The following is a 27,705-nucleotide window of genomic DNA, read 5'->3' as shown; positions in this document are numbered from 1 at the left end:
ACCAAAGCCATGTCTTACCTGAATTAAGGCAATAGACAGGCATGGCCTCCTAAGCCCACACCATGTAGATTTGGAAACTCGTGTCTCCATTTGTTCCATCTGTGTCCTCACTCCTCAGAAGGGCACCGTCCTTGCCCCCCACAACCTGGTCACCCCTGGCTCAGACTTGTACTATCTTCTTTTGTTCTAAGTGTTGACGCTCATTATCAGTTACATATTTGTCCATGTCTCTGACTGGATGAAGACTTACTGAGCCCTGCCGTGTGCCAGGCACTAATCATGGCTGTCTTGGCTGGTCAACTCCCAGAAGGCAAGCTCAACATTTGGGGGATCCTCTGTGACTGGTGTCCAAGTCACGGACCTGGTTCCAAAAATGAGTTGTGGAGGTGTGGGTTTTAGCAATGAGACAGAAAATTTTAAAAATAAACATATCTCTATTTTATTAACAATGTACAGTTTGCTGACTGAAGAGGAAAGTAGTGTTTCTCAAAGTTCTAGGATTACTTAGCAGGACCCAGAGAGTTTGTTTAAAAACAGTAGCTGGGAACCTGCTTTGGAACAAGTTTGAGAATCACTGGCTAAGGCATGGAATGGGGCTGGGATTGTCTCGATCCTTCTGGCTTCTTAGGGTTCCAGGGAATGACTCATTTGACTTTTTATGAACAAGCTCAGCTGACTCCTCTGGGGGTTCCTGTTCTTCCTTTCTTTGGGTCACTGAGGCACTGAAAGAGGTAATACAGTTATGGGTTGGGGAACAGCTGAGACATGGCCCCTGAGATGTGAGCACCCACCCAGCCTACCCAATTGTGTCCCTGGTTGACTCTGGGAGACCAGTCCAGGGCTGACCCAAATGTGGAACTGCTTAATATGACATTTCTGCCACATTCCAGGGGCTCTGCTTCTTTTCTTGCAAATCTTCCTCTTCTTTCACATCACAGAATTCTCCCTCTTCCCTCTCCTCACTGTTCCCTGCTCCGTCTTACCCATCCATGCTTCTTCCTCTCCACCCCTATCTTGGTTCCTTCCCAGAAACCAAGTTATAAGCCCTCTCCTCTGTCAGCACCACAATGGAAGTCTGCATGAGTCCCTGCTTGCTGCATCTTGGCACACACATGTGAACTGCTGTGTACTTTCTGCAGAAACAGGCTCTGAGCAAGGGAGGGCAGGGCAGTCTGAGGTTAAGATTCTTCTTGGACTACAGACAGTGCCTAGAGTGTGCGGGCAAGTAGCTATCTTACCTGTCAGACAGAGAGCCCAGGGGAGACATGTGTAAAACAAAGCAGAGGAAACTTCTGGAGAAGGGGGTCTTCTGGCCTTTGAGAGACTCAGTCCCAAAGCCCACGGGGAAGATGAAGAGCCCTTCCCCACATGCTGAGAACACATCCCAGCGAGCCTTTAATGAGGCATGCTGCCAGTGTCAAGCAAACGGGGAGAATGGTGCAGTTGGCCCGAGGTGGGTCCCAGTTAGGAGACTAGCCACTACTGTGAACTGGAGAGCACAGCCAGGGGAGCTGATGAGGTGGGCAGGGTCACAAAGGGGTGAGTGGCCTGGACCCACACAACAGGTGGACATGCAGATTTGAGGTAGGCTGGAGGCAGGCAGCCAAAGAGAGGATGCACTTTTGGGAGTGGAAGCAGCATGTCTCCAGAGGTGCATACACACAGAGAATTCACAAAGACAGCAGCACAACCACCAGCCCAGGGGCAGCAGGAGCCTGGGAAGCAGCAGAGAACTTGTGTTCAGGAGCAGAAGTTTCTCAGGCCATAGAACCGAGATCCCAGGACAAGGCAGGCAGCACTGCCCTGAAATGTCGGGGATCGGCTTGACATCCAGGTAGGTGGTGCCCACCTGGCATGTGGGTAAAGAAGACAGAAGCAGCAGGACTTGACTTCTACACCTGGTACTGTGATAAACTGAATACACGCATGTGGAGTTAAAAAAGGGGGAAGAAAATTGTATTCACCTAAATTCCCCTGGAAAAGAGAAAGTCTTCGGTGGGAACAATATTTTGATAAGTGCTTAAATCTGAAGCTGAGATCCCAGTGGAGGGTTGGGTGTGGGTGGAACAGCTCTGCGTGAGACAGGAGGGAGTTTTTGCATTCTGCATGTTATATACAGAGAGAGGGGAAGAAAGGAGGCTGCTCTGTGGGGCTGTTCACTGTGAATCCCTGTCTCTGTCACCCTCCTAAATTTTCAGAAAGTTACTAACATCGTGAAGTACATGGGGCCAAGTGGTGTGGTATACTTGATATTTACGTGCAAGCATTTATACGTGTCTGAAGAACAAAGGAGTTGGTGCCTCAGGTTGAAACAGATGCAGAGCAGAGCCCCGGTCCTGGCAGAGATGCAGAGGAGCTCAGAGAGGAGAGACACCACTGTGGGGGTGTGGGAGTTGAAGGCAAGTTTAGCCCAGTCTCAGCAGAGTGCAGCCCCAGTTGATTTCTGGGTTACTAAATTCTGCCACACTGTTGTTTTGGTTATTCTCAACTCTGTTTGCTCAATTCTGTTGTATCCAAATCAACTAACAACAATAGCAACACACCCAGACACTTGGAATCTCTTCAGGAACTGAAAACCAGGTATCTATGTACTAGGTGGGCTATGCTGATGTTCAACTGGGACTCTCAGGACCACTTCAGAGTGGGATCACAGCCGAGCACCAGCCTCCTTTGATGCTGCTGGGCCACCCTGTCTTCCTTTAGTCCCTGTCGAGAGGACGATGGCAGCACCAGCATGTTGCAGGCTTGGTTCTGGTTAGGTCTAGACGGGCAGGCCATCAGTGCCCTCTCCCTAAGTCATTCATTCATTCATTCTTTTGTTGCAGGATCTTGGTTCCCTATGTGCAAGGGCTAAGCTGCTTCAGTCACATCTGACTCTGCAACCCCATGGACTACAGCCCGCCAGGCTCCTCTGTCCATGGGATTCTCCAGGCAAGAATACTGGAGTGGGTTGCCATGCCTGCCTCCAGGGGATCTTCCTGATCCAGGGGTCGAACCTGCATCTCCCATATCTCTGGCATTGGCAGGAAAGTTCTTTACCACTAGGGCCACATGGGAAGCCCCTTAGTTCCCTGACCAGGGATTAAACTGGGGCCTCAGCAAAGGAAGTGCCAAGTCCTAACCATTGGACTACCAGGGAATTCCTATCCTGGTCAGAGATCTTTAGTTGGCGCATGGCCAGGGCCACAAGAGACAGCTGGCATTAGTAATGTAGAAGGTTCCTTGAAGAACCTTGAGTCTTCAAGCCAAGAGAGGCAGAGTTGAACCTTCCTAACCAGAAAAGCCTCTTGTTGGCCCACTTAGTCCCACTTCCCTCCCCTCAGCTGATCTTCCCAGGGGCAGTTCTTAAAGGCAGTAAGGAAACAACAGTGCCAAAGATGGGCCCAGGTTTATCTTGAGATTTTTGGTCTCTCTCATCTCTCCATACCTGCACCTGGCTCACCTTGAGAACAACCCCCAGGCCTAGAGTAATTTACATGCAAGTAAATTACACTCTTGAGTAATTTACATGCAAGTCCCAGGAAATAAGTGGAAAGAAAAGACTTCCATCCTGGTCTTCTGAGATGCCATGTGGAGTCTTTGAGACAACTAGAGTGGTGTTGGTGTGGGGACCCAAGCTCATGGCTGATGAGGCAGGTAAGTCTGTCTGATGTGGTACGGTAAGTGAAAGTGTTAGTCACTCAGTCATGAACTCTTTGCAGCTCTATGGACTGTAGTCCACCAGGCTCCTCTGTCCATGGAATACTCCAGGTAAGAATACTGGAGAATTCCTCTTTTCCAAGGGAATCTTCCCAACCCAGGGATCAAACCTGGGTCTCCTGCATTGTGGGCAGATTCAATGTGTTACAGTAAGTGAGTCATTATTAATGTTTGGAAAGATATCTGTTGGGTTTTTGGACACAGGGAGTGTTTACTCTGGCCCCTACCCTTAATGGGCAGGTGTCCCTGAATCCAGATTGACCATCCGGCCTTGCACCTTACCGGGCCTTGAGGGACATCAAGCTTTTGTGGAAGGAGGACTGCACATCCAATGCCAACAGGCGGGGAATGTCTGGGAAACCTCCTAGCTGGTCCCAGGACAGGCTGGTGGGGGTCTTCTTTTCTATGGGGTAACTGGAGGCAGCCACATCAATCTTCCACATAGCCTCCATCTGGTTCCCCTGTTGGCTGGGGTGTAAAGGTGGAAGTGCAAAAAGAGATGAAGTTAGACTTACAGAAAGGGAGACAACGGGAGCAACAAGCTCTCCAGGGTTTTCTTCCCTTCTCAGACAATTGTCACCATCCTCCGCGCCACATCTCTTCCCTTCCCAACTCTCAGTCTCACCTCCCGGAGTCTCCTCTGGTTGAGGAGCTACTGGAAAAGGCTGCCGAGATAGCCCGTGGTCCTCCGAGACATGCCCTGGGGCTGAAGCCCTGAACCGGCCACACTAGGATGGTTGAGGTGTGGCTCACTGTGTCTCTCTTTGAGCCCAGCGGTCACGGGGTGGGAAGGCTCATGTTTATTTTTATGAACTGACCAATTCTTGGGGTAGAAATGGTTGTGAGTTCTCAGCTGTGGGTCCCAGGAGTCTCTCAGTTGCATAGTTTGAAACATACTTGGTCGGGCTGGCTCTTGAAGCCCACATACCATACACATACACACACCCTCATCTGGGCCAATGACCAGAACTGGGCAGGGCAGCTGAGAAGCTGGGCTCCTTGCAACTCATGGGTGAGATTTGCTTGTCTGTGCCTTCACTGAGCTTCTGGTCCCCTCCCCAGTCTGGTCACCCCTGCTCCCTGATTCCCCACTCACCCAGCCAGCTGCCCCCAGCTTCCGTGCACCTACCGGGCCATCTGCTGGGGCACCTGTGGCTGGTGCTTGGTCTTAAAGAGCTCCTGGGATCGCTTGCAGAAGGGGCTACTGGAGTGGATGTGCCGCAGTAGGAATGGAGGAGGCTTGCTTTTCCTTGACTTCGGGGAGATGACCACAGGGGTGTGCAGGTTAATGTTCCACTCCTTCTGGAGCTAAGAGAAACCAACAGAGAGGCATCATCGGAGAGACAGGAATTTATCCTCTTTTTAAAGAATCCACCTGCCAATGCAGAAGACACAAGAGACACAGGTTCGATCCCTGGGTCAGAAAGATCCCCTGGGGGAGGGAATGTTTGCCCACTCCAGTATTCTTGCCTGGAAAATTCCAGGAAGAGAAGATCCTGGTGGGCTATAGTCCATGGAGTCACAAAGAGTTGGACACAACTGAGTGGCTGAACACAGCCCAACACAACTACTGCCTGATTTGGGGTTGAGCAGAAAGGGGGAGGCTCAGGGAATCCCTCTAATTAGAAACCCCCTTGGACCTCAGTGTATCACATTTCCTAGAAATGCCTTGAATTGCAATTTGCTGGTTTAGTTCCTGTTTTCTCCTTTGTTGTGGAGAATCCGGACAATGGGAAAAACAGCAAGGAAGAAACTAAAGGAAGCTAGAGCAGCTAGAACTGTGAAGACTCATAGGGTTCATGACATGGGTCAGGTTGTGTCTGGAATGCTCTCTGTATCTAGTCATTCAGCCTCTGCCCTGGCCTTGGGCAAGGGGCTGGGGGAACCCTCACAGCCACCTAAAGAATTATATATATGGTCCCTTTCCTTCTCAACCTCAAAACCAATTTAGCAAGTCAAGACACCTACAGGAGGTGATCAAGACTAGTATAAGGAGACAGGACACTGAGTTGGGAGATAGCTCCATGGCCAAGGTTCTTCCAACTGCCTTGACTCAACTTCCAATGCTGAATTCCTCAGGACACTGCTTCCCTCAGACTCTGACTGTTGCTGCTTAGGACTCAGAGGGGGTTACCTCCGGGCCCATCTTAACAGATTCAGAGTCACTGCTGGCCATCAGCTAGCCTCCTGTGGACCACGTCAGCACTCAATGCTTTTCTGACCTTGGTAGCAAGAGTCAGGAAACTGAAGGCAGCCCTTAGAGAATAAAAATAGGTCAAACCTGATAGAGTAAGACTCAGAATGACTTTGGACTCTCAACAGCAAAGCCAACACCTGGAAGGTGATGAACAGTGCCTTCAAAATTGAGAGAAAATGAATTTTAACCTAGACTTCTCTATACAAGCAAGCTGTCAACCACAGTTAAGGGTAGATATTAAGTGAAGACATTTTCAGACAACTGGGGTCTCAGTGATTCTACCTGTCAGGAACCCTTTGTCAAGAAGTGACTGGAGGAGCTGCTCCACTAAAACAAGGGAGACCCAGCATTGGAAGCAGGGGAGCTGTCCCCAAAGAGGAGTAAACAGAGTCCCCAGCATGAGGGTGAAGAAGACAGCAGTGACAGAGCCTGGAGAGAAACCAGGAGAGCAACCAGATCTGATAGGAGCTGGACAAGGAGACCCACGGGAGGAGGATCTGAGCACAGAGCTGGACTGCAGGCTCTGGCTACCTCCCCTGCAGAAGAGGCTTCCTTCTCTAGCTCTTCTCTTTTTAAAATTTATTTATTTATTTTTGGCCACACCTGGGAGAATCCCATGGACAGAGGAACCTGGTGGGCTACAGTCCACAGGGTCACAAAGAGTCGGACACGACTGAGCGACTACACACACTTGTGGCACGTAGGACCTTAGCTTCTCTGCCAGGGATTGAACCTATGCCCCCTGCATTGCAAGCACGGAGTCTTAACCACTGGACCGCCAGGGAAGTCCCCTCCATCTCTTTTTGAGGGTCCCTCAGATCCCCTGGAGAAGGGAAAGGCTACCGACTCCAGTATTCTGGCCTGGACAATTCCATGGACTGTATAGTCCAATACAGTCCATGGGGTCGCAAACAGTCGGACACAACTGAGCGACTGTCCCTTTCTTCCCTCTCTTGCTCTCCCCCCATTTATGGCGATTGGAAAACTTGCTTTCCTTCTACTCAGGTTGCCCCCTGCCTTCCCCTCCTCCTGGTTCAGAGGCTTTAATCTGCTCTCTTATTTCCCATCTGCTCTCCTGCCTCCCAGGTACACCCCCACAGCCCCATGGCTCCATCCTGGCCCTATTCCTGCTGGCTGTGCTGACCCCTGAGAAGGTCACCAGGTGGGAGGCCCACCTTGGGGAACATAGTCGCCATGCTGCTCAGGCACTCTCGGTGCTTCTCCTCCAGGTCCTTCTGCTTGTCTGTCCACACCTGCAGCTGGAGTTTCTGCAGGTGGTCCACGTTTTCCAGGAAGAGGAAGAGGTTCTGGGCCTTGTAGGAAGCCCCAGCTTCTCGCACGACTTGTATATGGTTGATCACGTCTTGGCTGGGAAGAGAGGGAAGTGATTTAGTGGGTGAAGGGGCTGCCTCCCGGCCCCTAGCTCTGTGTTAACGAGGGGAGACTCTGTGTGTGTGAGAACTGGGGAAAACAGGGAGCAGAGGTGAGGTGTTGTCAGGTAAGGAGCCTTGGGCTGGGCTGGAAACAGGAAGAGGAAGTAAGGCAAATGGGGGGAGCGTGGTAGGCGGGTGATGGACAGGGCAGTAGGACAACAGGAAGACAGTAGGAAGACTCACACAGAGAGAGAGCAGTGTTCTGTGCTCACCTCCCACACCTCAGGGTTGCCCAAGGCTCTGAGGCTGGGTGTCCTGTGCAAATCCCTCTCTCAGGGGCATCATGTCCTGGTCTGGGTGATTCTCCCCACCCCATGCCCCATGCTCCTTCTTTCTTGTTGGGTTTTGACTCTGCCCACTGGTGTGTGTGGTGCCAGTGGTTGCCAGGGAAGACTTACCGGAGGCTCTGGAAGTGTCTGTAGCAGATGTACTTGTGGCAGAGGCACCATAGCTTGAGCCCATTCAGCTCCATGGTGGTGGCGGTGAGCTCCAGCGCCTTACTGCGCAGATAGTGGGGCAACCCCAGCGTATCCTCCTCAGTCAGGAGCTGCAGATTCCTCCTCTGGGCCTTCACGTCTATATGGTATACCTTCTCCTTCAGAGTTCCTGGGGCTGTATGCAAAGGGGGCTGGGTCACCCTTCGCGGGGATGTACCTGTGACAGGAAAGGAGGCCGATTTCTTGGGCTTCATGGGAAGCCAGTGGGCCTGTGGTTTCTGGGTAAACTCGGCTGAACTCATGGACCTCTGGTTTCTGGGGGTGGGCTGCTGGGTCTTAGGGGACCTGGGCACACATGGCCTCCTGCCTTGGCGAGCAGATTGGGCCCTGCTTGGGGGAGGTGCCAAAGATGCGTCCTCCAAGTGCCTCCAGCGACTGATGGGCACGAAGATCATCTTCTCTGCGTCCGCTCTCGGCTTCTCCAGCTCTCTCCACGGGCCCTTCGGCTCCTGGTGCAGTCTCAGCTGCTGCCGCCTTGCCACCTCCTCTACCTCCCACTGCCGCAGCTTCTCCTCGTGCTCCTGCTCTAGCAGGGCCCACCTTTCCTGCCGCTGCAGCCACATCTCCTCCTCCTGCTGCCACTGCTGCCTCCGCCTCTCCCAGCTGAGCTCCTCTTCCCTGGCCTCTGCCTTGCTCTCCAAGGCCAACTTCCCCGACCTCTCCAAGGACAGCTGCTTCTGAAAACGGGACTTCATCTGGAGTCCGTCCTTCTCCCAGGCCACTTCCTGGAAGAAGTCCTTCTGGTCTTTGGCTCTGTCACCTGGGCTTTCTGCTGACAGTCTTTCCCATTTCTTAGGAAACATGTGATCCATGGAGGATGGCAACACAGGCTGAAGACTTTCAGCGTCCTTGCTCCTGTACACATCTGCAATCCTTGAATCCATGGTCATGGTGGAAAGAGGCTGATCTGGTGAAGGCATAGCACCACTGTCCCAGGCCATGGCCATGGGGCTTGGGGAATGTGGTGAAAACTGCTCCTCCTTCTTGGGTTCCTGTTGGGTTTCCTCCATGACTGTGTCTTTCTTTGGGAGGGCTTCTTTCTTGGCAGGGTCTGGGAACTCAACCAAGACCCTGACTAAGTCTTCTGCTTGACCTCCAGCAGACTGAGTCTTCTTCAGCTGGAACTCTAGGGCATGCTTTATCAGGAGCAGGTCATGGTACTTTCCCCCTAAAATTTCTATCTGCTTTAGTAGGGCATCTCTCTTACTCTCGAGGACCTGGAAGGACTTCTGGAAGTATAGCTTCTGGTTGCTGAGTTCTTTGGTCATCTCTATTTTCAGGTGCCTGTATTTGGCCTCCAGACTCCTGTTCTCCTTGTGCTGGAGGATCAAGGCATTATTGAGGTTCTCCACGACAGCAGACATGTACCTGATGGCCCTAACCTCCCCCTGGTTGAACATGGTGGAGTCCAGGAGCTCCTGTAACATGGACTTCACCTCAGAGACCTTTACGCAGGTAGTGTGCTTGTCCTGCAGCATCTGCTCTGGGCTCAGGGGCTGAGGGCAGGATATCGCTTTTTTGGGGCTCTGTTCCTGCCAGTCCTGCCAGAAGGTATGTTTGGACACTAGGAGAGGTAGAGAGAACAAACACAGTAAGCTCCCATGGATCCAAGGATTATACTGATTCTCCAGATCCTGCTTGGCCACATTCCCATCTAACCCTCTTGGGGCTTTGGTAATAAGGAGCTGGGGCATTATATGAGGCCAGGGGAGATACTGTCGGGGGAGGACTCTGCTGGGCTCAGAGCTTACCTGTCAGGGTCTGTCACCTGTAGACACCTACCAGAGGTGTCTGAACCTATTTGATCCAGTTCAACTCAATTCAACACACTCCTGATCCTCCATATTTCCCTGGATTAGAGTTATTTTTATCATGCTGTTCCCAGTACCTACTTTGTGCCCCTTTCCTTTGTCCTTCAATGAGGGTGGAGCAAAGGGAAATGAGAGACTCGATGCCTCCTTTGGTGGCTATCAGGGAGAGAGGTAACACCTTTTCCATCACCTCGATCCATTCATCCAGGGCTTCCTGTTCCTCCTCACTCTTCCTGTTCTTGACCTCATAGGTCAGGCTGTCACCTGAGAGAGAGTGGGACGTTCAGGCTGGTAACAATCTGTCCTCTAGGGAGCCCCAAACCGCCCTAGCATGGGGGTAACCCCAGCAGGCTTTGAGGTTAAATTAGTTTAACCTCTTATTAGCTATATGATGTTGGGCAAATCACTTATTCCCCTGAGCCTTAGTATCCTTGCCAAAAAAGGGTTGGGTGTGGATTAAATGAAATAATACAAGTGAAATGATTAACATGAGACCTGCCATGTAGAAAATATGTATAGATATTAAATTATATTGTTGTACTACAAGGCCAGGCATGTGTCTGCCTTGTTATTTTTCTATGCTTATAGTCTAGTCTAATTATTTATTCTATCTGGACAATTAAATGAATTAACTGAAGTCAACAGCTCTGCTTAGTTTCTGGAGGCAGCTGAAGAACCACTGAACTGAGCACTCCTCAGGAGCAGGGCAATGTGAGGAGGGTTAGAGCATATGCTTATACCATCTTCCTCCAACACTGCAGCATCCACCACATCTTACACCAGACTGAGGTCTCTTGATGGGATAGTTCTGATCTTAAGAGGGGTAGCACCTGGTTCCAGGGCTGCATGCAGCTGGTCCACACCCAAATGGCTATACCAGTTGCTTACAGCTGGCATCCGTGCTCTTTGGCCTAGTATCCATTCAGTACTTTGAATATCACCCTTGAGTTCCTCTATGAAATAGCTAGTACGCTCCACCAAAAAAAGTATTAGAACTAATAAATTCAATAAAGTTGCAGGACCTAAAATCAACACATAAAAGTCAGTTGCATTTCCACACACTAACAATTAATTATCTAAAAAAGCAATAAAGAAAACAATCCCATTTACAAAGCATCAAAACAATAAAATACATAGGAATAAATTTAATGGGGGTGTGTGAAAGATCTCTACAGTGAAAACCATAAGACATTAATAAAAAAAAATTGAAGGAAACACATATAAATGGAAAGATAACCCATGTTCATGGGTCAAAAGAATTAATATTGTTAAGATGTCTATACTACCCAAAGTCATCTATATATTCAGTGCAATCTCTATCAAAATCCTGTAGCATTTTCCACAGAACTAGGAGAACAATCTTAAAATTCAATATGGAATCACAAAAGACCCCAAATAGCCAAAGCACTCTTGAAAAACAAAAACAAAGTTGGAGGCATCACACTACCTGATTTTAAGCTATATTACAAAGGAAATCAGTCTTGAATAGTCACTGGAAGGACTGATGCTGATGCTGAAATTCCAATACTTTGGCCATCTGATTCAAAGAAATGACTCATTGGAAAAGACCCTGATGCTGGGAAAGACTGAAGGCAGGAGGAGAAGGGGACGACAGAGGATAAGATGGTTGGATGGCATCACCAACTCAATGGAGATGAGTTTGAGCAAGCTCTGGGAGTTGGTGATGGACAGGGAAGCCTGGTGTGCTGTAATCCATGGGGTTACAAAGAGTCGGACACAGCTGAGTGACTGAACTGAACTGACAAAGCTATAGTAAACAAAACAGTGTGGCACTGACATAAAAACAGACACAGACAAATGGGACAGAATCAAGAGCTCAAAAATAAATCCATGCATATACAGTCAGCTAATATTTGACAAGGGAACCAAGAACACTCAATGAAGAAAGGATAATCTCTTCAATAAGTGGTACCGGTAAGCCTGTACATTCACATGCAAAAAAATTAAATTGGACTCCTGTCTTATGCCACTTACAAAAATTAACTTGAAAGGAATTAAACTTAAATATAAGCCCCCAAACCATAAAACTCCTAGAAGAAAACTTAGGGGAAAAACTTCTTGATATTCATCTTGGCAATGATTTTTTTTTTTTTTTTTTGATATGACATCAAAAGCAAGGCAACAAAAGCAAAAATAAATAAGTGGAACTACATCACACTAAAAAAGCTTCTGTACAGTAAAAGAAATGATCAACAAAGTGAAAAGTCTCAACCTACAGAATGGGAGAAAATATATACAAACCATATATCTAAAAAGGGTTAATATCCAAAATATCTAAGAAACTCACAAAACTCAAGAGCAAAACAAAACAAAACAAATAATCTGATTAGAAATGGACAAAGGGAAAAAAAAAAAAGAAATGGACAAAGGGGACTTCCCTGGTAGTCCAGTGACTAAAAATGTGGGTTCAATCTCTGGTCAGGGAACTAAGATCCCACATGCCTCAGAACAACTAAGCCTGAAAGGCCCAACTATGGAGCCTGCATAACACAGCAAAATCCCTATGCAGTCAAATAAATAAATAAACATTTAAACATTAAAAAAATGGACAAAGGATATGAATAGACATTTTTCTAAAGAAGATAAACAAATAGCCAATGGGTATATGAAAAGGTGTTTAACATCACTAATCATCAGGGAAATGCAAATCAAAGTCACAATGAGATATTACCTCAGACCTGTTAGGATGGCGATTATGTAAAAGATTCGAGGTAACAAATATTGGTGAGGACACAAAGAAAAGGGGCCCTTGTGCACTGTTTGCGGGAGTGTAACTTGGTATAACCATTTTGGAAAACAGCATGGAGGTTCCTCAAAAAATTTAAAATAGAATTACCATATAATCCAGCAATCCTACTTCTGGGTATATAACCATAGGAAACAAAATCACTGTCTCCAAGAGATATCTGCATGCCCATGTTCAGTGAAGCCCATGTTACAAGAGTCAAGGCATGGAAACAACCTAAGTGTCAGTCAATGGATGAACAGATAATGAAAATGTGGTACATGTAATGAGATACAGATAGTCCCCAACTTATGACTTTTTGACTTTACAATGTGAAAGTGACATGCATTCAGTAGAAATCTTTGAATTTTTATCTTTTCCCATGCTAGCCATATATGGTATGATACTCTCCTGATGCTGGCACTAACAGCAAGCTGCAGCTCTAAGTAGCCACACAATCACAGGAGTAAACAACAAATACATTTACAACCATCTGTATGCAGAGTCATTCTGTTTTTCACTTTCAGTATCGTCTTCAATAAATTATGTGAAATATCCAACAATTATCATAAAATAGGCTTCGTGTTAGGTGATAAGCTAATGGAAGTATTCTGAATAAGGTAGGCTAGGCTAACCTGTTTGGTAGGTTAAAGTGAAAGTGCTAGTCACTCAGTTGTGTCCAGCTCTTTGGGACTCCATGGACTGTAGCCTACCAGGCTGCTCTGTCCATGGAATTCTCCAGGCAAGAATACTGGAGTGCCAAGAACTCCAGGCAAGAATACTATTCCCTTCTCAATACTATTCCCTTCTCCAGGGGATCTTCCCGACCCAGGGATGGAACCCAGGTCTCCTGTGTTGCAGGCAGATTCTTTACCATCTGAGCCACCAGGGAAGGTTAGATGTATTAAGTACATTTTTTATTTATGGTATTATAACTTACGATAGGGTCATTGGGATGTACACCCATCATAAGCTAAGGAAGATCTATATTATTAAGTCACAACAAAGAAGGAAATCCTGCCACTTGTGACAATATGGATGGACCTTGAGGGTATTACACTAAGTGAAATAAATCAGACAGGGAAATGGAAATCAAAAAGTGCTGAACTGACAGAGAGTAAATTGGTAGTTATCAGAGGCTAAGAAGTGAGAGAAATGGGGAGATGTTGGTTAAAGGTACAAACTTTCAACTGTAAGATGAATGAGTTCTGGGTATCTAATATACAGCACGGTGACTACAGTTAACACTGTCTTGTATACAGGCACATCTTGTTTTATTGCTCTTTGCAAATATTGCGTTTTTTAAAAACTGAAGGTTTGTGGAAACCCTGCATGGTCAGATGATGGTTAGCATTTTTTTATCAATAAAGTATTTTCAATTAAGGTATGTACATTGTTTTCTTAGATACAATGCTATTGTACACTTAATAGACTACAGTATAATAAAAACATAACTTTTATATGCACTGGGAAACTAAAAAATTCTTATGATTCACTTTATTGTGATAGTTACTTTATTGTGGTGGTCTGGAACTAAACCTGCAATGTCCAATATCTGAAATTTGCTAAGAGAGAGGATCTTAAATGTTCTTACCATACACACAAAAAAAGGGTAGCTGTGAGGTGATGTGTTATTATGATAATCATTTCACTGCATACATATACATATATGTATAAAATAATCACATGTACACTTTACATTTATACAATGTTGTTTGTCAATTATATCTCAATAAAGCTGGAAAAAGAAAATAGTGTGAGTTTGCATTTAGTTTCTGCCTTGCTAAAAAATGAGACGTAATAATGAACCCATGACTTAGGCTTCATCACATAGGCATCTAATGTCACAATCTGTTATCTTTTGGACAATAACACATTTGCCTCTTTAGGGAGTAGAGGTGATACGCTATGTCATGAGTGCGAGACGTTTTCACTGGAGAGGCACTGCGATGTGTCCTTTGCTCCTTCTCACCCACCACCCTGCCCTTCCCTCCCAGCAAAGGCTGACCTAGGATGGGGAAAGGAGGCGGTTGAGTGAGCTGGAACCAGACTCACTAGGGGAAGGAACCCACCCTTAGGACTGCACCCAGCCTGCAAACTCACCCCAGTCACCTAGCCAGTGAAGAATTTCATACAAGTGCTTCTCTTTAGTCTTAGCATCTTTGGAGAAGGAGGAAATTTTCTCCAGCAAGATGAATCTGTTCTTGCCCTTTTGCTCTGGCTGGGGAGGTTTCGCCTTTTTTTTTAAATCATATCCTAATTCTTCCTGGAAGCGGTTGATGACACAGTTGACATTGTCCAAGATTTCTGAGAGCTGGGAAGAAATATTCTACACGGGAAGCAGCAGATTGTAGTGTTTAGGAATGTAAACTCTGGCACCAGATGTCATGTCCTAGTCATGTGATCTTAGACAAGGCGGTTAACCTCTCGGGGCCTCAGTTTTCTTATTTGTAAAGTGGGGATCATTATAATAACTATGTCACAGAGTTTTAGTAAAGATTAAATGAGCCAGTATTTGTAAAGAACTTAGGTCAGCACCTGGCACATAAAGTAAGTGTTAGCTCTAATTACTCTCATTTCAATTATTAAGACCAGGTCAGAGAGAGAATACTAAAAATCCACAGTGAACATTTCTTCAGAATTTGCCAGGGACTTCTGGACATCTCTCCTCACAAGGATCCAGAGGCAACAGACTAGAAAAATGAGGCCCCAAGAAACCCATGGATCAGAAAAGTGAAAGTGAAAGTCGGTCAGTTGTGTCTGATTCTTCATAACCCCGTGGACTATACAGTTCAAGGAATTCTCCAGGCAAGAATACTGGAGTGGGTAGCCTTTCCCTTCTCCAGGGGCTCTTCCCCACCCAAGGATCGAACCTGGGTCTCCTACATTGCAGGCAGATTCTTTACCAACTGAGCCACAAGGGAAGCAAGGGTCAGAGGTTCCCATTAAAAAATGTACTAGATGCTCGTGTGCAGGATGATTAGAATCTTTGGCTATTTCCCTGTGAGTTTCCAGGACTCAACTTGGGGAAATTCTGATAGGTTGCCAAGAACAGACCTGAAATCATGAACTCTGGGCCCCCTCTGCCCTGGTAGGGCCCACCACCATGATCTCAGGGTCATCCTAATGCTTCCCTTGGGCTGTCCTCTTCCTGGACCCATCACTGGCCTAAGGGGGTGCGGTTTGATTCCAGCTCACCCTACAGAGGCCAATCTAGGAGGTGAATATTTTGCACTAAGCTATCCATAAACCCAGCTTGCTGAGGATCCTAGGACCCACAAGGGCCCAGAGCTGGAATCTTGCCCAAATCTAGCATCAGTCCCTGGCATCCCCATCAGATCCCAACAGAAAGGTGGCATTTTCATCTCAGGGGTTACCTCCTGAGCTCGAGTTAGCTGGGCAGCCTCGATCCTTGAGATGATGGCTTTCACTGATGCAGGGGTCACCAACTGTGGGGGTTTATCTTTCTCCATCTTGGATCACTCTTGTCAGTCGCAAAGACGTCCTGTGTCTCTGGTGCAGGGGCCTGAACACAGTGTTGGCTGCTTGGGGGTTAAGGACTCCAGAGAAGCTCCTGACCCCTCTTCTAGCTGCAGCTCCCTGTAACTGCCAGGTGACAGGTTCCAACTGACCTTCTTTCTTCCAATGACATCATCAGGTTGACTGGAAGAATGACTCCCTGTCATCTATCTGCTTGATTATCTAGATTTTTATCCATATCCATCACCTAATATGTATTAACTTGGCCTATTGCTTTTTAAAAAATCATTAAATGTTATGCTCCCAAACTAATATTAATGGCTAAAAGTAGAAAAAAAAATTAGAAAAAGTTATTTTCCCAAAGAGGTTTTTTTAAAAAAATACAACCAACCAATAACTAATGGGAATACATTTCAATTTACACCAAGAGTCAGGGCTTAATCAACACTTTCACTGAAGGTAATCATCATTACCAGAGGACTTTTTAAAACAAATGATTAAAATGGACACTGTTTCACGCCCAGGACTAGAACTTTGCCTGGTATATAATAGGCACTTAAACATTCGTCAAATTAATGAATATGTAAGAAAAATACATATATGTGCAAAATATTCTTCCATGCTACTGAAACATTTAACAAATAAGGAATAAAACATTGTAAGTTCAGTTCTCAGCAGTGCCATAGCCACTTAAAAACATGTCACCTGACACCCACCTGTCTTCTACATACTCTCATTCCCTCACTATGGGCTTCCCCGATGGCTCAAGCTTATTCAAAGTTAATTCTTTCAATGTCTATTCATGCAATGAACACTTATTGGTAACATTTAATGTTTCAGGCATGGAGCTAGGTGCTAGAAATACAGAAGAGTGAGACCTAGTTCTGCCTTTGAGGTACTCACATCCTGCTTTATGGATTCCTATCTATATATCTGCACTGGATTCCTTTAATTCCTTGTGATTTCAGAGCATGTTATAGTTTACAAATAACTTATTCATCCTTACAAACATGTTTGAGAGCCAGTTGAGGCTCAGAGTTATGAGATTTATCTAAAGTTACAGAGCTGGCAAGTACAAAATCAAGACCTCAACCTGCTTTTCTGATTCCCCATCTGGGGTCCTTTCCTCTTTTTTCCTTTCTCTCCCTCTCTACTTTTTCTTTCTTTTAAAGATGATCATACTGATTATTAAATCACAAATAGATGATCTAACTAAGCTAATTAAAAGATAGATTACAAGATTCAATTAAGAAAAACCCAAGACTCAAACTATGTTCTGTCTACAAGAAACACGCTTTAAATAAAAAGACACACATAGGTTAAAAGATGGAAAGAAATGAACTATGCCAATACTAGTCAAAAGAAAACTAGAGTGACTACATCAATTTTAGATTTTGTTTTATTCTTTACTTTTTGGCCATATGGCATGGCATGTGGGACCTTATTTCCCTGACCAGGGATTAAACTAGCACCTGCTACATTGGAAACCTAGAGTCTTAACCACTGGACCGCCAGGTAAGTCTCAATTTGAGATTTTAGAACAAGAAAGATTAGCAAAGTTAAAAAGGGAGGTGTCCTTTTTAAATCCATAAACTCCATGATAGAGGTGTCAACTAATAAAAGTGATGTAATCCTATATATATTTGAACCTAATAACAGCTTTGATACACATGAAGCAAAAAACTTACAGAAGTGAAAGGAGAAATGGATAAATCCACAATTTCTGTTAGAGACTTCAACGCTTCTCTTTCAGGAACTGGAAAAAGTAGAAAAAAAATAAGCAAGGATATAAAGGTTTTGAAAAATACTATCAACCAACTTGACTCAATTGACATTTATAGAACACACCACCCAACAACAGCAGGATGCTTTATTTCCAAATGCATATGGAATAATAATCCGGACCATAAAACAAGTACCAATAAGCTCAGGATTAGAATCATACAAAATCTGTTCTCAGATCACAATGGAATTAAACCATAAGCCAATAATTAAGAGATATCTGGGAAAATTCCCAAATGTTTACAAATTAAACAACACACTTCTATACAACACATGAATCAAAGAAGAAATGACAAGGAGAATTATGAAATATTTTGAACTGAGTGAAAATGAAAACTTGACATACTAAAATTTGTAGGATGCTGCTAAAGCAGTGCTTAGAGTAAGAAACTAGATAAGTAATTACAGAGAAATTGAAGCAGAAGGGAATCATATGGATAAGAGTAAATAAATAAAACAAAACAAACAAATATAGAGAAAATCAATGCAATCACCCAAATCTGGTTCTTTGAAAAGATTAATAAATTGATAAAGCTCTATCCAGCTTTTACCAGGGGAGAAAAAAGACATATTTACCAACATGAGGAATATAAAGGGGACATCACTACAGACTCTATAGTGGGAAATAATGAGAGTATTATGAAAAAACTTTATGTCAATAAACTTGATAAATTAGATGAAATAGACAAATTCCTTAAAGGCTACAACCTATTAAAGCTCAATAAGAAAGCAAAACCCTGAAAAACCCTATATCTACTAAAGAAATTGTAATTAAAAACCTTTCCCTTAAGAAGACTCCAGCCCCAGATAACTTCATTGGTAAATTTTGCCAAAGATTTAAGGAAAACATAATACAATTCTATATACACTCTTTGAGAAAGTTGAACAGTAATGGAATACTTCTCAAATCATTTTATGCAGTTAGCATTATCTTGCTACAAAAACAAGATAGAATATTATAAAAGCACAGACCTGATATAGACATAAAAGAAAATAAAATAGAAGCCCTTGACAGGAACAAAATTATTTGCAAACCATGTATTTGGTAAAGACTTGTATCCAGAATATATAAAGAACCACTATTACTCAATTATAAAAAGGAAAACAATTCAGTTGTTAAATGGGTAGAAGATGTGAATAGACACATCACTGAAGATATTCAGGGGCTTCCCTGGTGGTCCAGGGGTTAAGAATTCACCTGCCAATGCAGAAGGTACGGTTTGATCCCTGGTCTAGGAAGATCCCACAGGCCAAGGGGTTACTAAGCCTATGCGCCACAACTACTGAGCTTGTGCTCCAGAGCCCAGGGACCACAACTGCTGAAGTTCACACAAAGAGAAGCCATCCCCAATGAGAAGCCCGCACCACAACAGAGTAGTCCCCGCTTGCTGCAACTGGAGAAAGGCTGCATGTAGCACAAGACCCAGCACAGCCAAAAATAAATAAATAAATAAATAAATAAAAGAGAAGGTTCTCAAAAGGTAAATAAGCAATAAAAAGATTCTCAACATCATTAGTCATTAGGGAAATACACAATTTGTTAACCCCAATAAAAAGTATGAGCACACTAACTGTTGAGGAGGATGTTGGAATGTAAAACCCTCGTTTATTACTGGTGAGGATGTAAAATGGTATGGCCACTTTAGAAAGCTATTTGGCAGTTTTTTTAAAAAAAATTTAAATATCTATTCCATACAATTCAGCAAGCCCATTCCTAAATATTCACCCAAGAGAAATTAAAACATATTCATACAAAGACCTATACACAAATATTCACAAACAGCTCTATTTGTTATAGCTCAAAACTATAAACAACCTAAATTTCCATCAACTGGTAAATGGATAAACAATGAAATGTACCACTTCATATTTTTAAAAAGGAATGAACTACTGATACATGCAACAACATGGATAACCTCAAAAGCTTTATACCAAGTGAAAGAAGGTAGACACAAACTACTACAAGCTATATAATTCCACTTATATGAAATTCTAGAAATGCAAAACTATTGTGACAGAAAGGAGGGTAGTTGATGCCAGGAGCCAGATGAGGGAGATGCAAATGACTGTAAAATGGAACAAAGAAGGTCTCTGAGGGAAGGAACTGTTTTATGTCATGATTAATTCACTGCACCCTACACTTCAAATTGGTGAATTTTATTATGGGTAAACTATATGTCAATAAAGCTGATTTAAAAAAATTATTTATTTATTTGGCTGTACTGGGTCTAAGTTGCTGTATGTGGGCTCTAGTTCCCTAATAACCAGGGATTAAACCCAGGCCCCTTGCATTGGGAGTGCAGAGTCTTAGCCATTGGACCAAAAGGGAAATCCCAAAGTGGAATTTTATATATTTTTTTAACTTTAAAAATCATTTATTTTTGACTGCTCTGGGTCTTTGTTGCCACGCACAGCCTTTTTCTAGTTGTGGTGCATGGGCTTCTCATTGCAATGGCTTCTCTTGTCGCGGAGCCTGGGCTGTACAGGGTGTAGGCTCAGTAAAGGCTTCAGAGACGTCCCCCAAACTGATTTTTAAAAATGTGATGTTCTATTGGAGAAGGAAATGGCAACCCACTCCAGTATTCTTGCCTGGAAAAGTCCATGGACAGAGGAGCCTGGCAGACTGAAGTCCATGGGATTACATGACTGAGCATGTGTGCATGAGGGTGGAGGGAGATGGGTTGGTAGCAATAAAGTGATAGAACTAAAAAATAATAATAATAATAAAAAATAAAAATGTAACGTTCTATAATGTTCAAGGCTGTGGAGGGATTGCGGGCAGACAGCACAAAAGATTGGAAGTCAGTCAGGAGGGTATAACGAAAGAACTCTTTCTCTTTTCTCAGGTGGCAAGTCTCCCCTATTTCATCCCCATTACCAGCGGGGCTGGGACACACCCTCCTCCAGCCCCTTTCCCATGCAGGCCAACAGCAGAACCTTCACCACAGTTCAAGGGTCACACTAGTTGATCACCAGCTCAAAAGGACGTTTGCAAACCTTTAAAAAAGCAGCTGGGGGCTTCCCTAGTGGCTCAGTGGTTAAGAATCCACCTTGCCAATGCAGGAGACACCAGTTCTATCCCCGGTCCAGGAAGATCCTACATGCCCAGGAGCAAGCAAGCCCATGAGCCACAACTACTGAGCTTGTGCTCTAGAGCCTGGGAGCCGCAACTTTTGAAGCCCACGTGCCCTAGAGCCCTTACTCTGCAACAAGAGAAGCCACTGCGATGAGAAGCCTGTGCACCACAGCTAGAGAGCAGTTCCCATTTGCCACAACTAGAGAAGAGCCTGCACAGCAATGAAGACTCAGAACAGTCAAAATAACTAAAAATAAATAAATAAAATTATAAAAAAAAAACCCAGCCGACCCCCTTCTGCAAGCAAAGCCTTTTGTAGAACTTCACTATCTAAAACAGACACAAGCAGTCTTATTAGAACACATTTGTAAGTTCAACTTCATATCTCTGTGTTATAAAATCATTCAATGTCAACAAGCCTGTTTTGACAAACCCCAAAATTTGAAATGTAGGACATTTGAGTGTTCATATTTTTAAACTACTGTTTTACAAATAGTTAAAAGATATTTAAAGTTTCTGGGTAAAAATGGTAGATTGAACACATGTATCTAATTTTGCTCTACTAAAAATACACTAAAACTATAGCAAAGGGTTTTATTTTTTCAGGGCATAAATGCACAAAGACAGGAAAACAGGAGAGGAGACAAGAGTGAAATACTTTAGGAAGCTAGATGAGTGGTGTCTGACAGAACAGAGAAGGATGAATCCTAGGACTGTAGTGTGGCAACCATATGGCAAATGGAATTGGTTGTGCCAGACTACTGACCACCCCGAGAAGGCAGGCCTAAAGATGGGACTCCAGAGGTTCCCCGCAGTTAAGTTCTTCAAGACAAGTCCACTCAAGTACCTGAGCCCACAGAGCACAATTGCTTCTACCTGGGATTTTGGTAACCCATCCTTAATGTGAGCAGGCAACAAAGGATTATAAGAGCAAAGAATATATATGAAAGAAACCAAAATCACAAAAATTTAGAGAAAACAATTATGTGAAAGAAGAAAAATTAAACAAAAGGATCATTAATAGTGTCAGAGCTGTGTGCATGTGCCCAGTGGTGTCTGACTCTTTGAGACCTCATGGACTGTAGGCCACTGGGCTCCTCTGTCCTTGGGATTTCCCAGGCAAGAACATTGGAGTGGGTTGCCATTTTCTTTTCCATCTGAATTATAGGAGTTGCAAAAAAAGAAATGAGAGAAAATGGAAGGGAGGAAATCACAAATGGGATGATTCAAGATTATTTCCCAGGGGACTTCCCTGGTGGTCCATGGCTAAGATTCCATGCTCCCAATGCAGAGGGCCTGGGTTTGATCCCTGGTTGGGGAACAAGATCCCACATGCCACATCTAAGAGTCAGCATGCCACAACTAAAGATCCCTTGTGCTGCAACTAAGATCTAGTGCAGTCAAATAAATAAATAAATAAAAATATAAAATTTTAAGAAAGATTATTTCCCAGAAGTCATTGAGTGCCCAGCACTACAAATGGCCTCTCCTGGACATACCTGTCATTTCAGAAAACTGAAGACAAGAAGAGGTTCAGAGGGAGGGGGAAAGTCTCTTATGAAGGATAAGGAATAAAAGACTTCAGACATCTCAAGAGCAGTGATGGAAGCTAGAAAGTAATATCACAATGCCATCATAATTTCAAAGAAATTCAGGTCCAGCCAAACAACAGAGCAAGTGTCAGAATCAAATAATGGTAATGTCAAATGTGCAGTTTCCAAATAATTTACCTTCTCCTTTCTGAGGAAGCTTCTAGAAGATGGTCTCCTCAAGAGGGAATAAGTTAAAAAAGAGAAAGATATAGAAAATGGCAAATAAAAGACCTAACAAAGCAGAGAGGCAAAGAAAATGCCTACAGGGATGAGAAAGGAGATGCTAGATGCAGCAAGGGGGTGGGAGGATAAACATATGGGAGTAGGTCAGAAGGCTCCAGATGTCATCAAGAAGATGAAATTGATAGGATATCTCCTGTATCTACACATTCTGAGAAGAGATTCAGGCAACTGTGGGAAGATTCTGAGGCAGATGTTGTGATAAACACACGAAAAAACAAGATAATTACTAATTCCAGGAAACATATAAAGTGCAGGGAAGAGTAATCAAAGTTTTTCACAAGGCTCAATTGTGAATAGCATATGTAGTCACAGCATCATAAGAACTGAAAATTGAACTAACAAAAATCATCAAATGTAATTTGGCAGATAGGAGATAAGAAGAAGGTATGAGCAGTGGGGAGAGAGGAAGGGGAAAGAGTTAAATCCTCGATCCTGCCCCTATTATTTGTGGGGCCTTCGACAAGATTACAGATGGAGACTCACACACTACATATATTAATGTCACAAACTAAGGCAACACACTGTTAAAGAACGCACCTTCTAAACTCCTAACTTAACAAATATACTTTCCTAAGGACCTACCTAAAAGGCCAGGCTCTAAATTACAATTTTGGGAATCCTGAGTTCTACAGTAGAAAATAACAGCCCCTAGCCTCTGACTCTTGCCTGACCCCCTTCCTTTCTGCCCTTGCCTCTGTCCTGCAATGAGAGAGCCTCGCATAAGGTCCTGTGGACATCCCAGCTTGTGCTCATTCCTCTTGCTTGAATAGCTGCTCCCTGACTACCCCTCAGTCCTAGGAATGCCCATATTATCAGCATGGTCTCCCTGGGGAGGAAAGACCCAAGGAAGAAGCTGGTGCAGGCCCAGGAAGCAAGCTGGGCAGAGAATCCCAGGGTCCCAGGTATTCAGAATATCATCTATTAGAGGGTAAGTGGTAATCCAAGCCTATACCGCAACTAGTAACGCTGAAGAAGCTGAAGTTGAATGGTTCTATGAAGACCTACAAGACCTTTTACAACTAACACCCAAAAAAGATGTCCTTTTCATTATAGGGGAGTGGAATGCAAAAGTAGGAAGTCAAAAAACACCTGGAGGAACTCAGGCAAATTTCGCCTTGGAGTACAGAATGCAGCAGGACAAAGGCTAATAGAGTTTTGCCAAGAGAACACAATGGTCATAGCAAATGCCCTCTTCCCACAACACAAGAGAAGAGTCTACACATGGACATCACCAAATAGTCAACACCAAAATCAGATTGATTATATTCTTTGCAGCCAAAGATGAAGAAGCTCTATACAGCCAGCAAAAACAAGACCAGGAGCTGACTGTGGCTCAGATCATGAACTCCTTATTGCCAAATTCAGACTGAAGAAAGTAGGGAAAACCACTGGACCATTCAGGTATGACCTAAATCAAATTCCTTATTATTATACAGTGGAAGTGATAAATAGATTTAAGGAACTAGATCTGATAGAGTGCCTGATGAACTATGGATAGAGGTTCGTGACATTGTATAGGAGACAGGGATTAAGACCATCCCCATGGAAAAGAAATGCAAAAAAGCAAAATGACTGTCTGAGGAGGCCTTACAAATAGCTGTGAAAAGAAGAGAAGTGAAAAGCAAAGGAGAAAAGGAAAGATATTCCCATCTGAATTCAGAATTTCAAAGAATAGCAAGGAGAGATAAGAAAGCCTTCCGCAGCGATCAATGCAAAGAAATAGAGGCAAACAATAGAATGGGAAAGACTAGAGCTCTCTTCAAGAAAATCAGAGATACCAAGGGAACATTCATGCAAATATGGGCTTAATAAAGGACAGAAATGGTATGGACCTAACAGAAGCAGAAGATATTAAGAAGAGATGGCAAGAATACACAGAAGAACTGTACAAAAATTATCTCCATGACCCAGATAATCACGATGGCATGATCACTCACCTAGAGCCAGACATACTGGAATGTGAAGTCAGGTGGGCCTTAGGAAGCATCACTACAAACAAAGCTAGTGGAGGTGATGGAATTCCAGTTGAGCTATTTCAAATCCTGAAAGATGATGCTGTGAAAGTGCTGCACTCAATATGCCAGCAAATTTGGAAAACTCAGCAGTGGTCACAGGACTGGAAAAGGTCAGTTTTCATTCCAATCCCAAAGAAAGGCAATGCCAAAGAATGCTCAAACTACTGCACAATTGCCCTCATCTCACTCACAGGCTAGTAAAGTAATGCTCAAAATTCTCCAAGCCAGGCTTCAACAATATGTGAACCATGAATTTCCAGATGTTCAAGCTGGTTTTAGAAAAGGCAGAGGAACCAGAGATCAAATTGCCAACATCTGCTGGATCATAGAAAAAGCAAGAGAGTTCCAGAAAAACATCTATTTATGCTTTATTGACTATGCCAAAGCCTTTGACTGTGTAGATCACAATAAGCTGTGGAAAATTCTGAAGGAAATGGGAATACCAGACCATCTGACCTGTCTCTTGAGAAACCTGAATGCAGGTCAGGAAGCAACAGTTAGAACTGGACATGGAACAACAGACTGGTTCCAAATAGGAAAAGGAGTACATCAAGGCTGTATATTGTCACCCTGCTTATTTAACTTATATGCAGAGGACATCATGAGAAACACTGGGCTGAAAGAAGCACAAGCTGGGATCAAGATTGCCAGGAGAAATATCAATAACCTCAGATATGCAGATGACACCACCCTTATGGCAGAAAGTGAAGAGGAACTAAAAAGCCTCTTGATGAAAGTGAAAGAGGAGAGTGAAAAAGCTGGCTTAAAACTCAATATTCAGAAAACTAAGATCATGGCATCTGGTCCCATCACTTCATGGGAAATAGATGGGGAAACAGTGGAAACATTGTCAGACTTTACTTTCTGGGGCTCCAAAATCACTGCAGATGGTGATTGCAGCCATGAAATTAAAAGATGCTTACACCTTGGAGGGAAAGTTATGACCAACCTGGATGGCATATTTAAAAGCAGAGACATTACTTTGCCAACAAAGGTCGATCTAGTCAAGGCCATGGTTTTATCAGTAGTCATGTATGGATGTGAGAGTTGGACGGTGAAGAAAACTGAGTGCCAAAGAGCCGATGCTTTTGAACTGTGGTGTTGGAGAAGACTCTTGAGAGTCCCTTGGACTGCAAGGAGATCCAACCAGTCCATCCTAAAGGAGATCAGTCCTGGGTGTTCATTGGAAGGACTGATGCTGAAGCTGAACTCCAATACTTTGGCCACCTCATGCAAAGACTTGACTCATTGGAAAAGACCCTGATGCTGGGAAGGATTGCGGGCAGGAGGAGAAGGGGATGACAGAGGATGAGATGGCTGGATGGCATCACTGACTCGATGGACATGGGTTTGTGTAGACTCTGGCAGTTGGTGATGGACAGGGAGGCCTGGCATGCTGCAATTCATGGGGTCGCAAAGACTCAGACACGACTGAGCGACTGAACTGAACTAAACTGAACTGAAGTGGGCTTTGGGTCTGGAGGAGGGCATGGTAACTCACTCCTGCATTCTTGCCTGGAGAATCACTTGGACAGAGGAGCCTGGCAGGCTACAGTCCACAGGGTTGCACAGAGTCGGACACCACTGAAGTGACTTAGCACACAAGAACGGGCTTTGGGTAGGCACATCCCTACCTCACCCTGAGGGGAGGGATACAGCTGGAGGAGGGTCAGAGGAATGAAGATAAATGCCAGAAGAAACAGTTTAACAGAGCTGAATATGGCTGCTTCCCAGGAGGTAGAGATGATGGAGGAGAGGCTCTGCTGTGTCTATGTATTCTTAAAAATTATCTCATTAAAAAATAAACTGTAAAAATAAAATATGATTGATAAAAGTTTATGGAGCCCCTGAAACCATTCTGCTATGCCTAGAGGTCTCAATAATTTTATTTGAAAGCAACAGGACTAGGCCCTCATTTGAGGCCATCTGGTATTACAACTGGAGAAGAAAATGGCAACCCACTCCAGTGTTCTTGCCTGGAGAATCCCAGGGATGGGGGAGCCTGGTGGGCTGCCGTCTTTGGGGTTGCACAGAGTCAGACACGACTGAAGTGACTTAGCAGCTGCAGCAGCAGCATTACAATGAAAACCACATGGTTTTCGAATTCCCTGGTGGTCCAGTGGTTAAGGTCGTCCCGTGGTTAGGGTCGTCCCTTCCACTACAGCCGGCTGAGATTCCAACCCTGGCTCAGGAACTAAGATCCCTACAAGCTATATGCTGCCAAAAAAAAAAAAAAAAAAAAACCAGTCCCAAACCAACTCCCTCCAAATGAAGTTTCTCTCTGCAGTGGCCTTAAGAATGACTCACTCCTCCTTTCCTCCTGTTTGCCACCTTTAGAACTTTTACTTCCCATTGGTTGTTTTCCTATCTCTCACCTGCTAGGCTCCCAGCTTCCAGCAATCGGACCCAGGTGAGAGTTCTTTGTATCTTCAAGATCTAGCACAGTACCAAGCACAGAGCACAGGCTCAGCTAAGTGTGGATAAATAAAAAAGGAAATACCTTTACCTGGGCTTTGGAGGGAAGGTGTTCCAACTTTCTGCACCCGAATGCCTGGAGCTCTGTAAGTTACTAGCTCTGAGACGTTTAACACTCATTACATAGCTTTAGGTTATAATTCCTTTATCTGTTCAACGAAATATCTATCTCACATCTTTATTCCTAAAATGAATTGGGGCCCCTCACCTCACTATTTCACCACACGGCGGGAGCCAATCTCAAATGAAGCAACACTGGAGTCACGTGAGAAGCACGTGTACAACGCACAAGGGCAGGAATTTCCGATCTGTTCACTTTTATTTTTTCCACTGCTATTTGCCCAGTGCCTGCACACTTCCCGGCACATTAACAGGTGCTCAAAATAAATAGCTGTTGAATGAGTGAATTAAAGTGCTAAAAATAACTATGCACTGAACCAAAAAACGCCTTGCGAAGTGCAAAGATACCCCTGTATTCGGAATGAATACTTGGGTCCGGCCTCTGGTTCTGGAAGCAAGCGCACGAGTCGCTCCGTGAGCTCGGACAGCCCAGCACGAAGGCCGAGAAGCGGAGGGCGGAGGTCGGAATCCTGCCGGCAGGGCGGGAAACCAGGGGAGTAGCGGGCGTAAGCTCATTGGTCAAGCTCAAAGTTCAGGCC

General features: G+C 44.4%; 1 protein-coding gene and 1 long non-coding RNA gene across 3 annotated transcripts; one reads left to right on the top strand and one right to left on the bottom strand.

Moving 5' to 3' along the window:
• Window positions 1-414: 414 nt before the first annotated feature.
• On the bottom strand, window positions 415-16,004 carry FAM186B (family with sequence similarity 186 member B). Of its 2 annotated transcripts, XM_020908232.2 has the most exons (8): window positions 15,761-16,004; window positions 14,487-14,712; window positions 9,719-9,901; window positions 7,728-9,390; window positions 7,072-7,264; window positions 4,829-5,007; window positions 3,982-4,167; window positions 415-722 (listed from the first exon to the last, which is right to left on the bottom strand). In XM_020908232.2, exons 1-8 carry the CDS (start codon window positions 15,854-15,856, stop codon window positions 572-574), a joined length of 2,877 nt encoding a protein of 958 aa, XP_020763891.2. In that variant the 5' UTR covers window positions 15,857-16,004; the 3' UTR covers window positions 415-571. The 2 variants fall into 2 exon arrangements, with proteins under 2 accessions (XP_020763891.2, XP_070310576.1); XM_070454475.1 differs by lacking the exons at window positions 14,487-14,712; window positions 15,761-16,004 and adding an exon at window positions 13,019-13,106.
• Window positions 1,561-21,643, top strand: LOC139030841 (uncharacterized). The gene is made up of 3 exons (XR_011483256.1): window positions 1,561-1,834; window positions 2,826-9,281; window positions 20,492-21,643. It is a non-coding gene; the product is annotated as an uncharacterized lncRNA (long non-coding RNA).
• The last annotated feature ends 6,062 nt before the right edge of the window (window positions 21,644-27,705 follow it).

This window comes from Odocoileus virginianus, chromosome 24 (genome assembly GCF_023699985.2).
Source record: "Odocoileus virginianus isolate 20LAN1187 ecotype Illinois chromosome 24, Ovbor_1.2, whole genome shotgun sequence".
Classification (NCBI taxonomy): Eukaryota; Metazoa; Chordata; class Mammalia; order Artiodactyla; family Cervidae; genus Odocoileus; species Odocoileus virginianus.
The sequence above is the reverse complement of the archived record's forward strand: the minus strand, read 5'-3'. Positions and strand labels throughout refer to the sequence as shown.

Excerpts from the sequence above, each read along its gene's own strand:
- FAM186B (XM_020908232.2), bottom strand. The coding sequence starts at position 15,856 with ATGGAGAAAGATAAACCCCCACAGTTGGTGACCCCTGCATCAGTGAAA. Across the intron at positions 9,902-14,486 it reads TCACTGGCTAGGTGACTGGG|GTGACAGCCTGACCTATGAG; the intron begins GTGAGTTTGCAG and ends ACTCTCTCTCAG. Across the intron at positions 4,168-4,828 it reads GTGCCCCAGCAGATGGCCCG|CCAACAGGGGAACCAGATGG; the intron begins GTAGGTGCACGG and ends TTTACACCCCAG.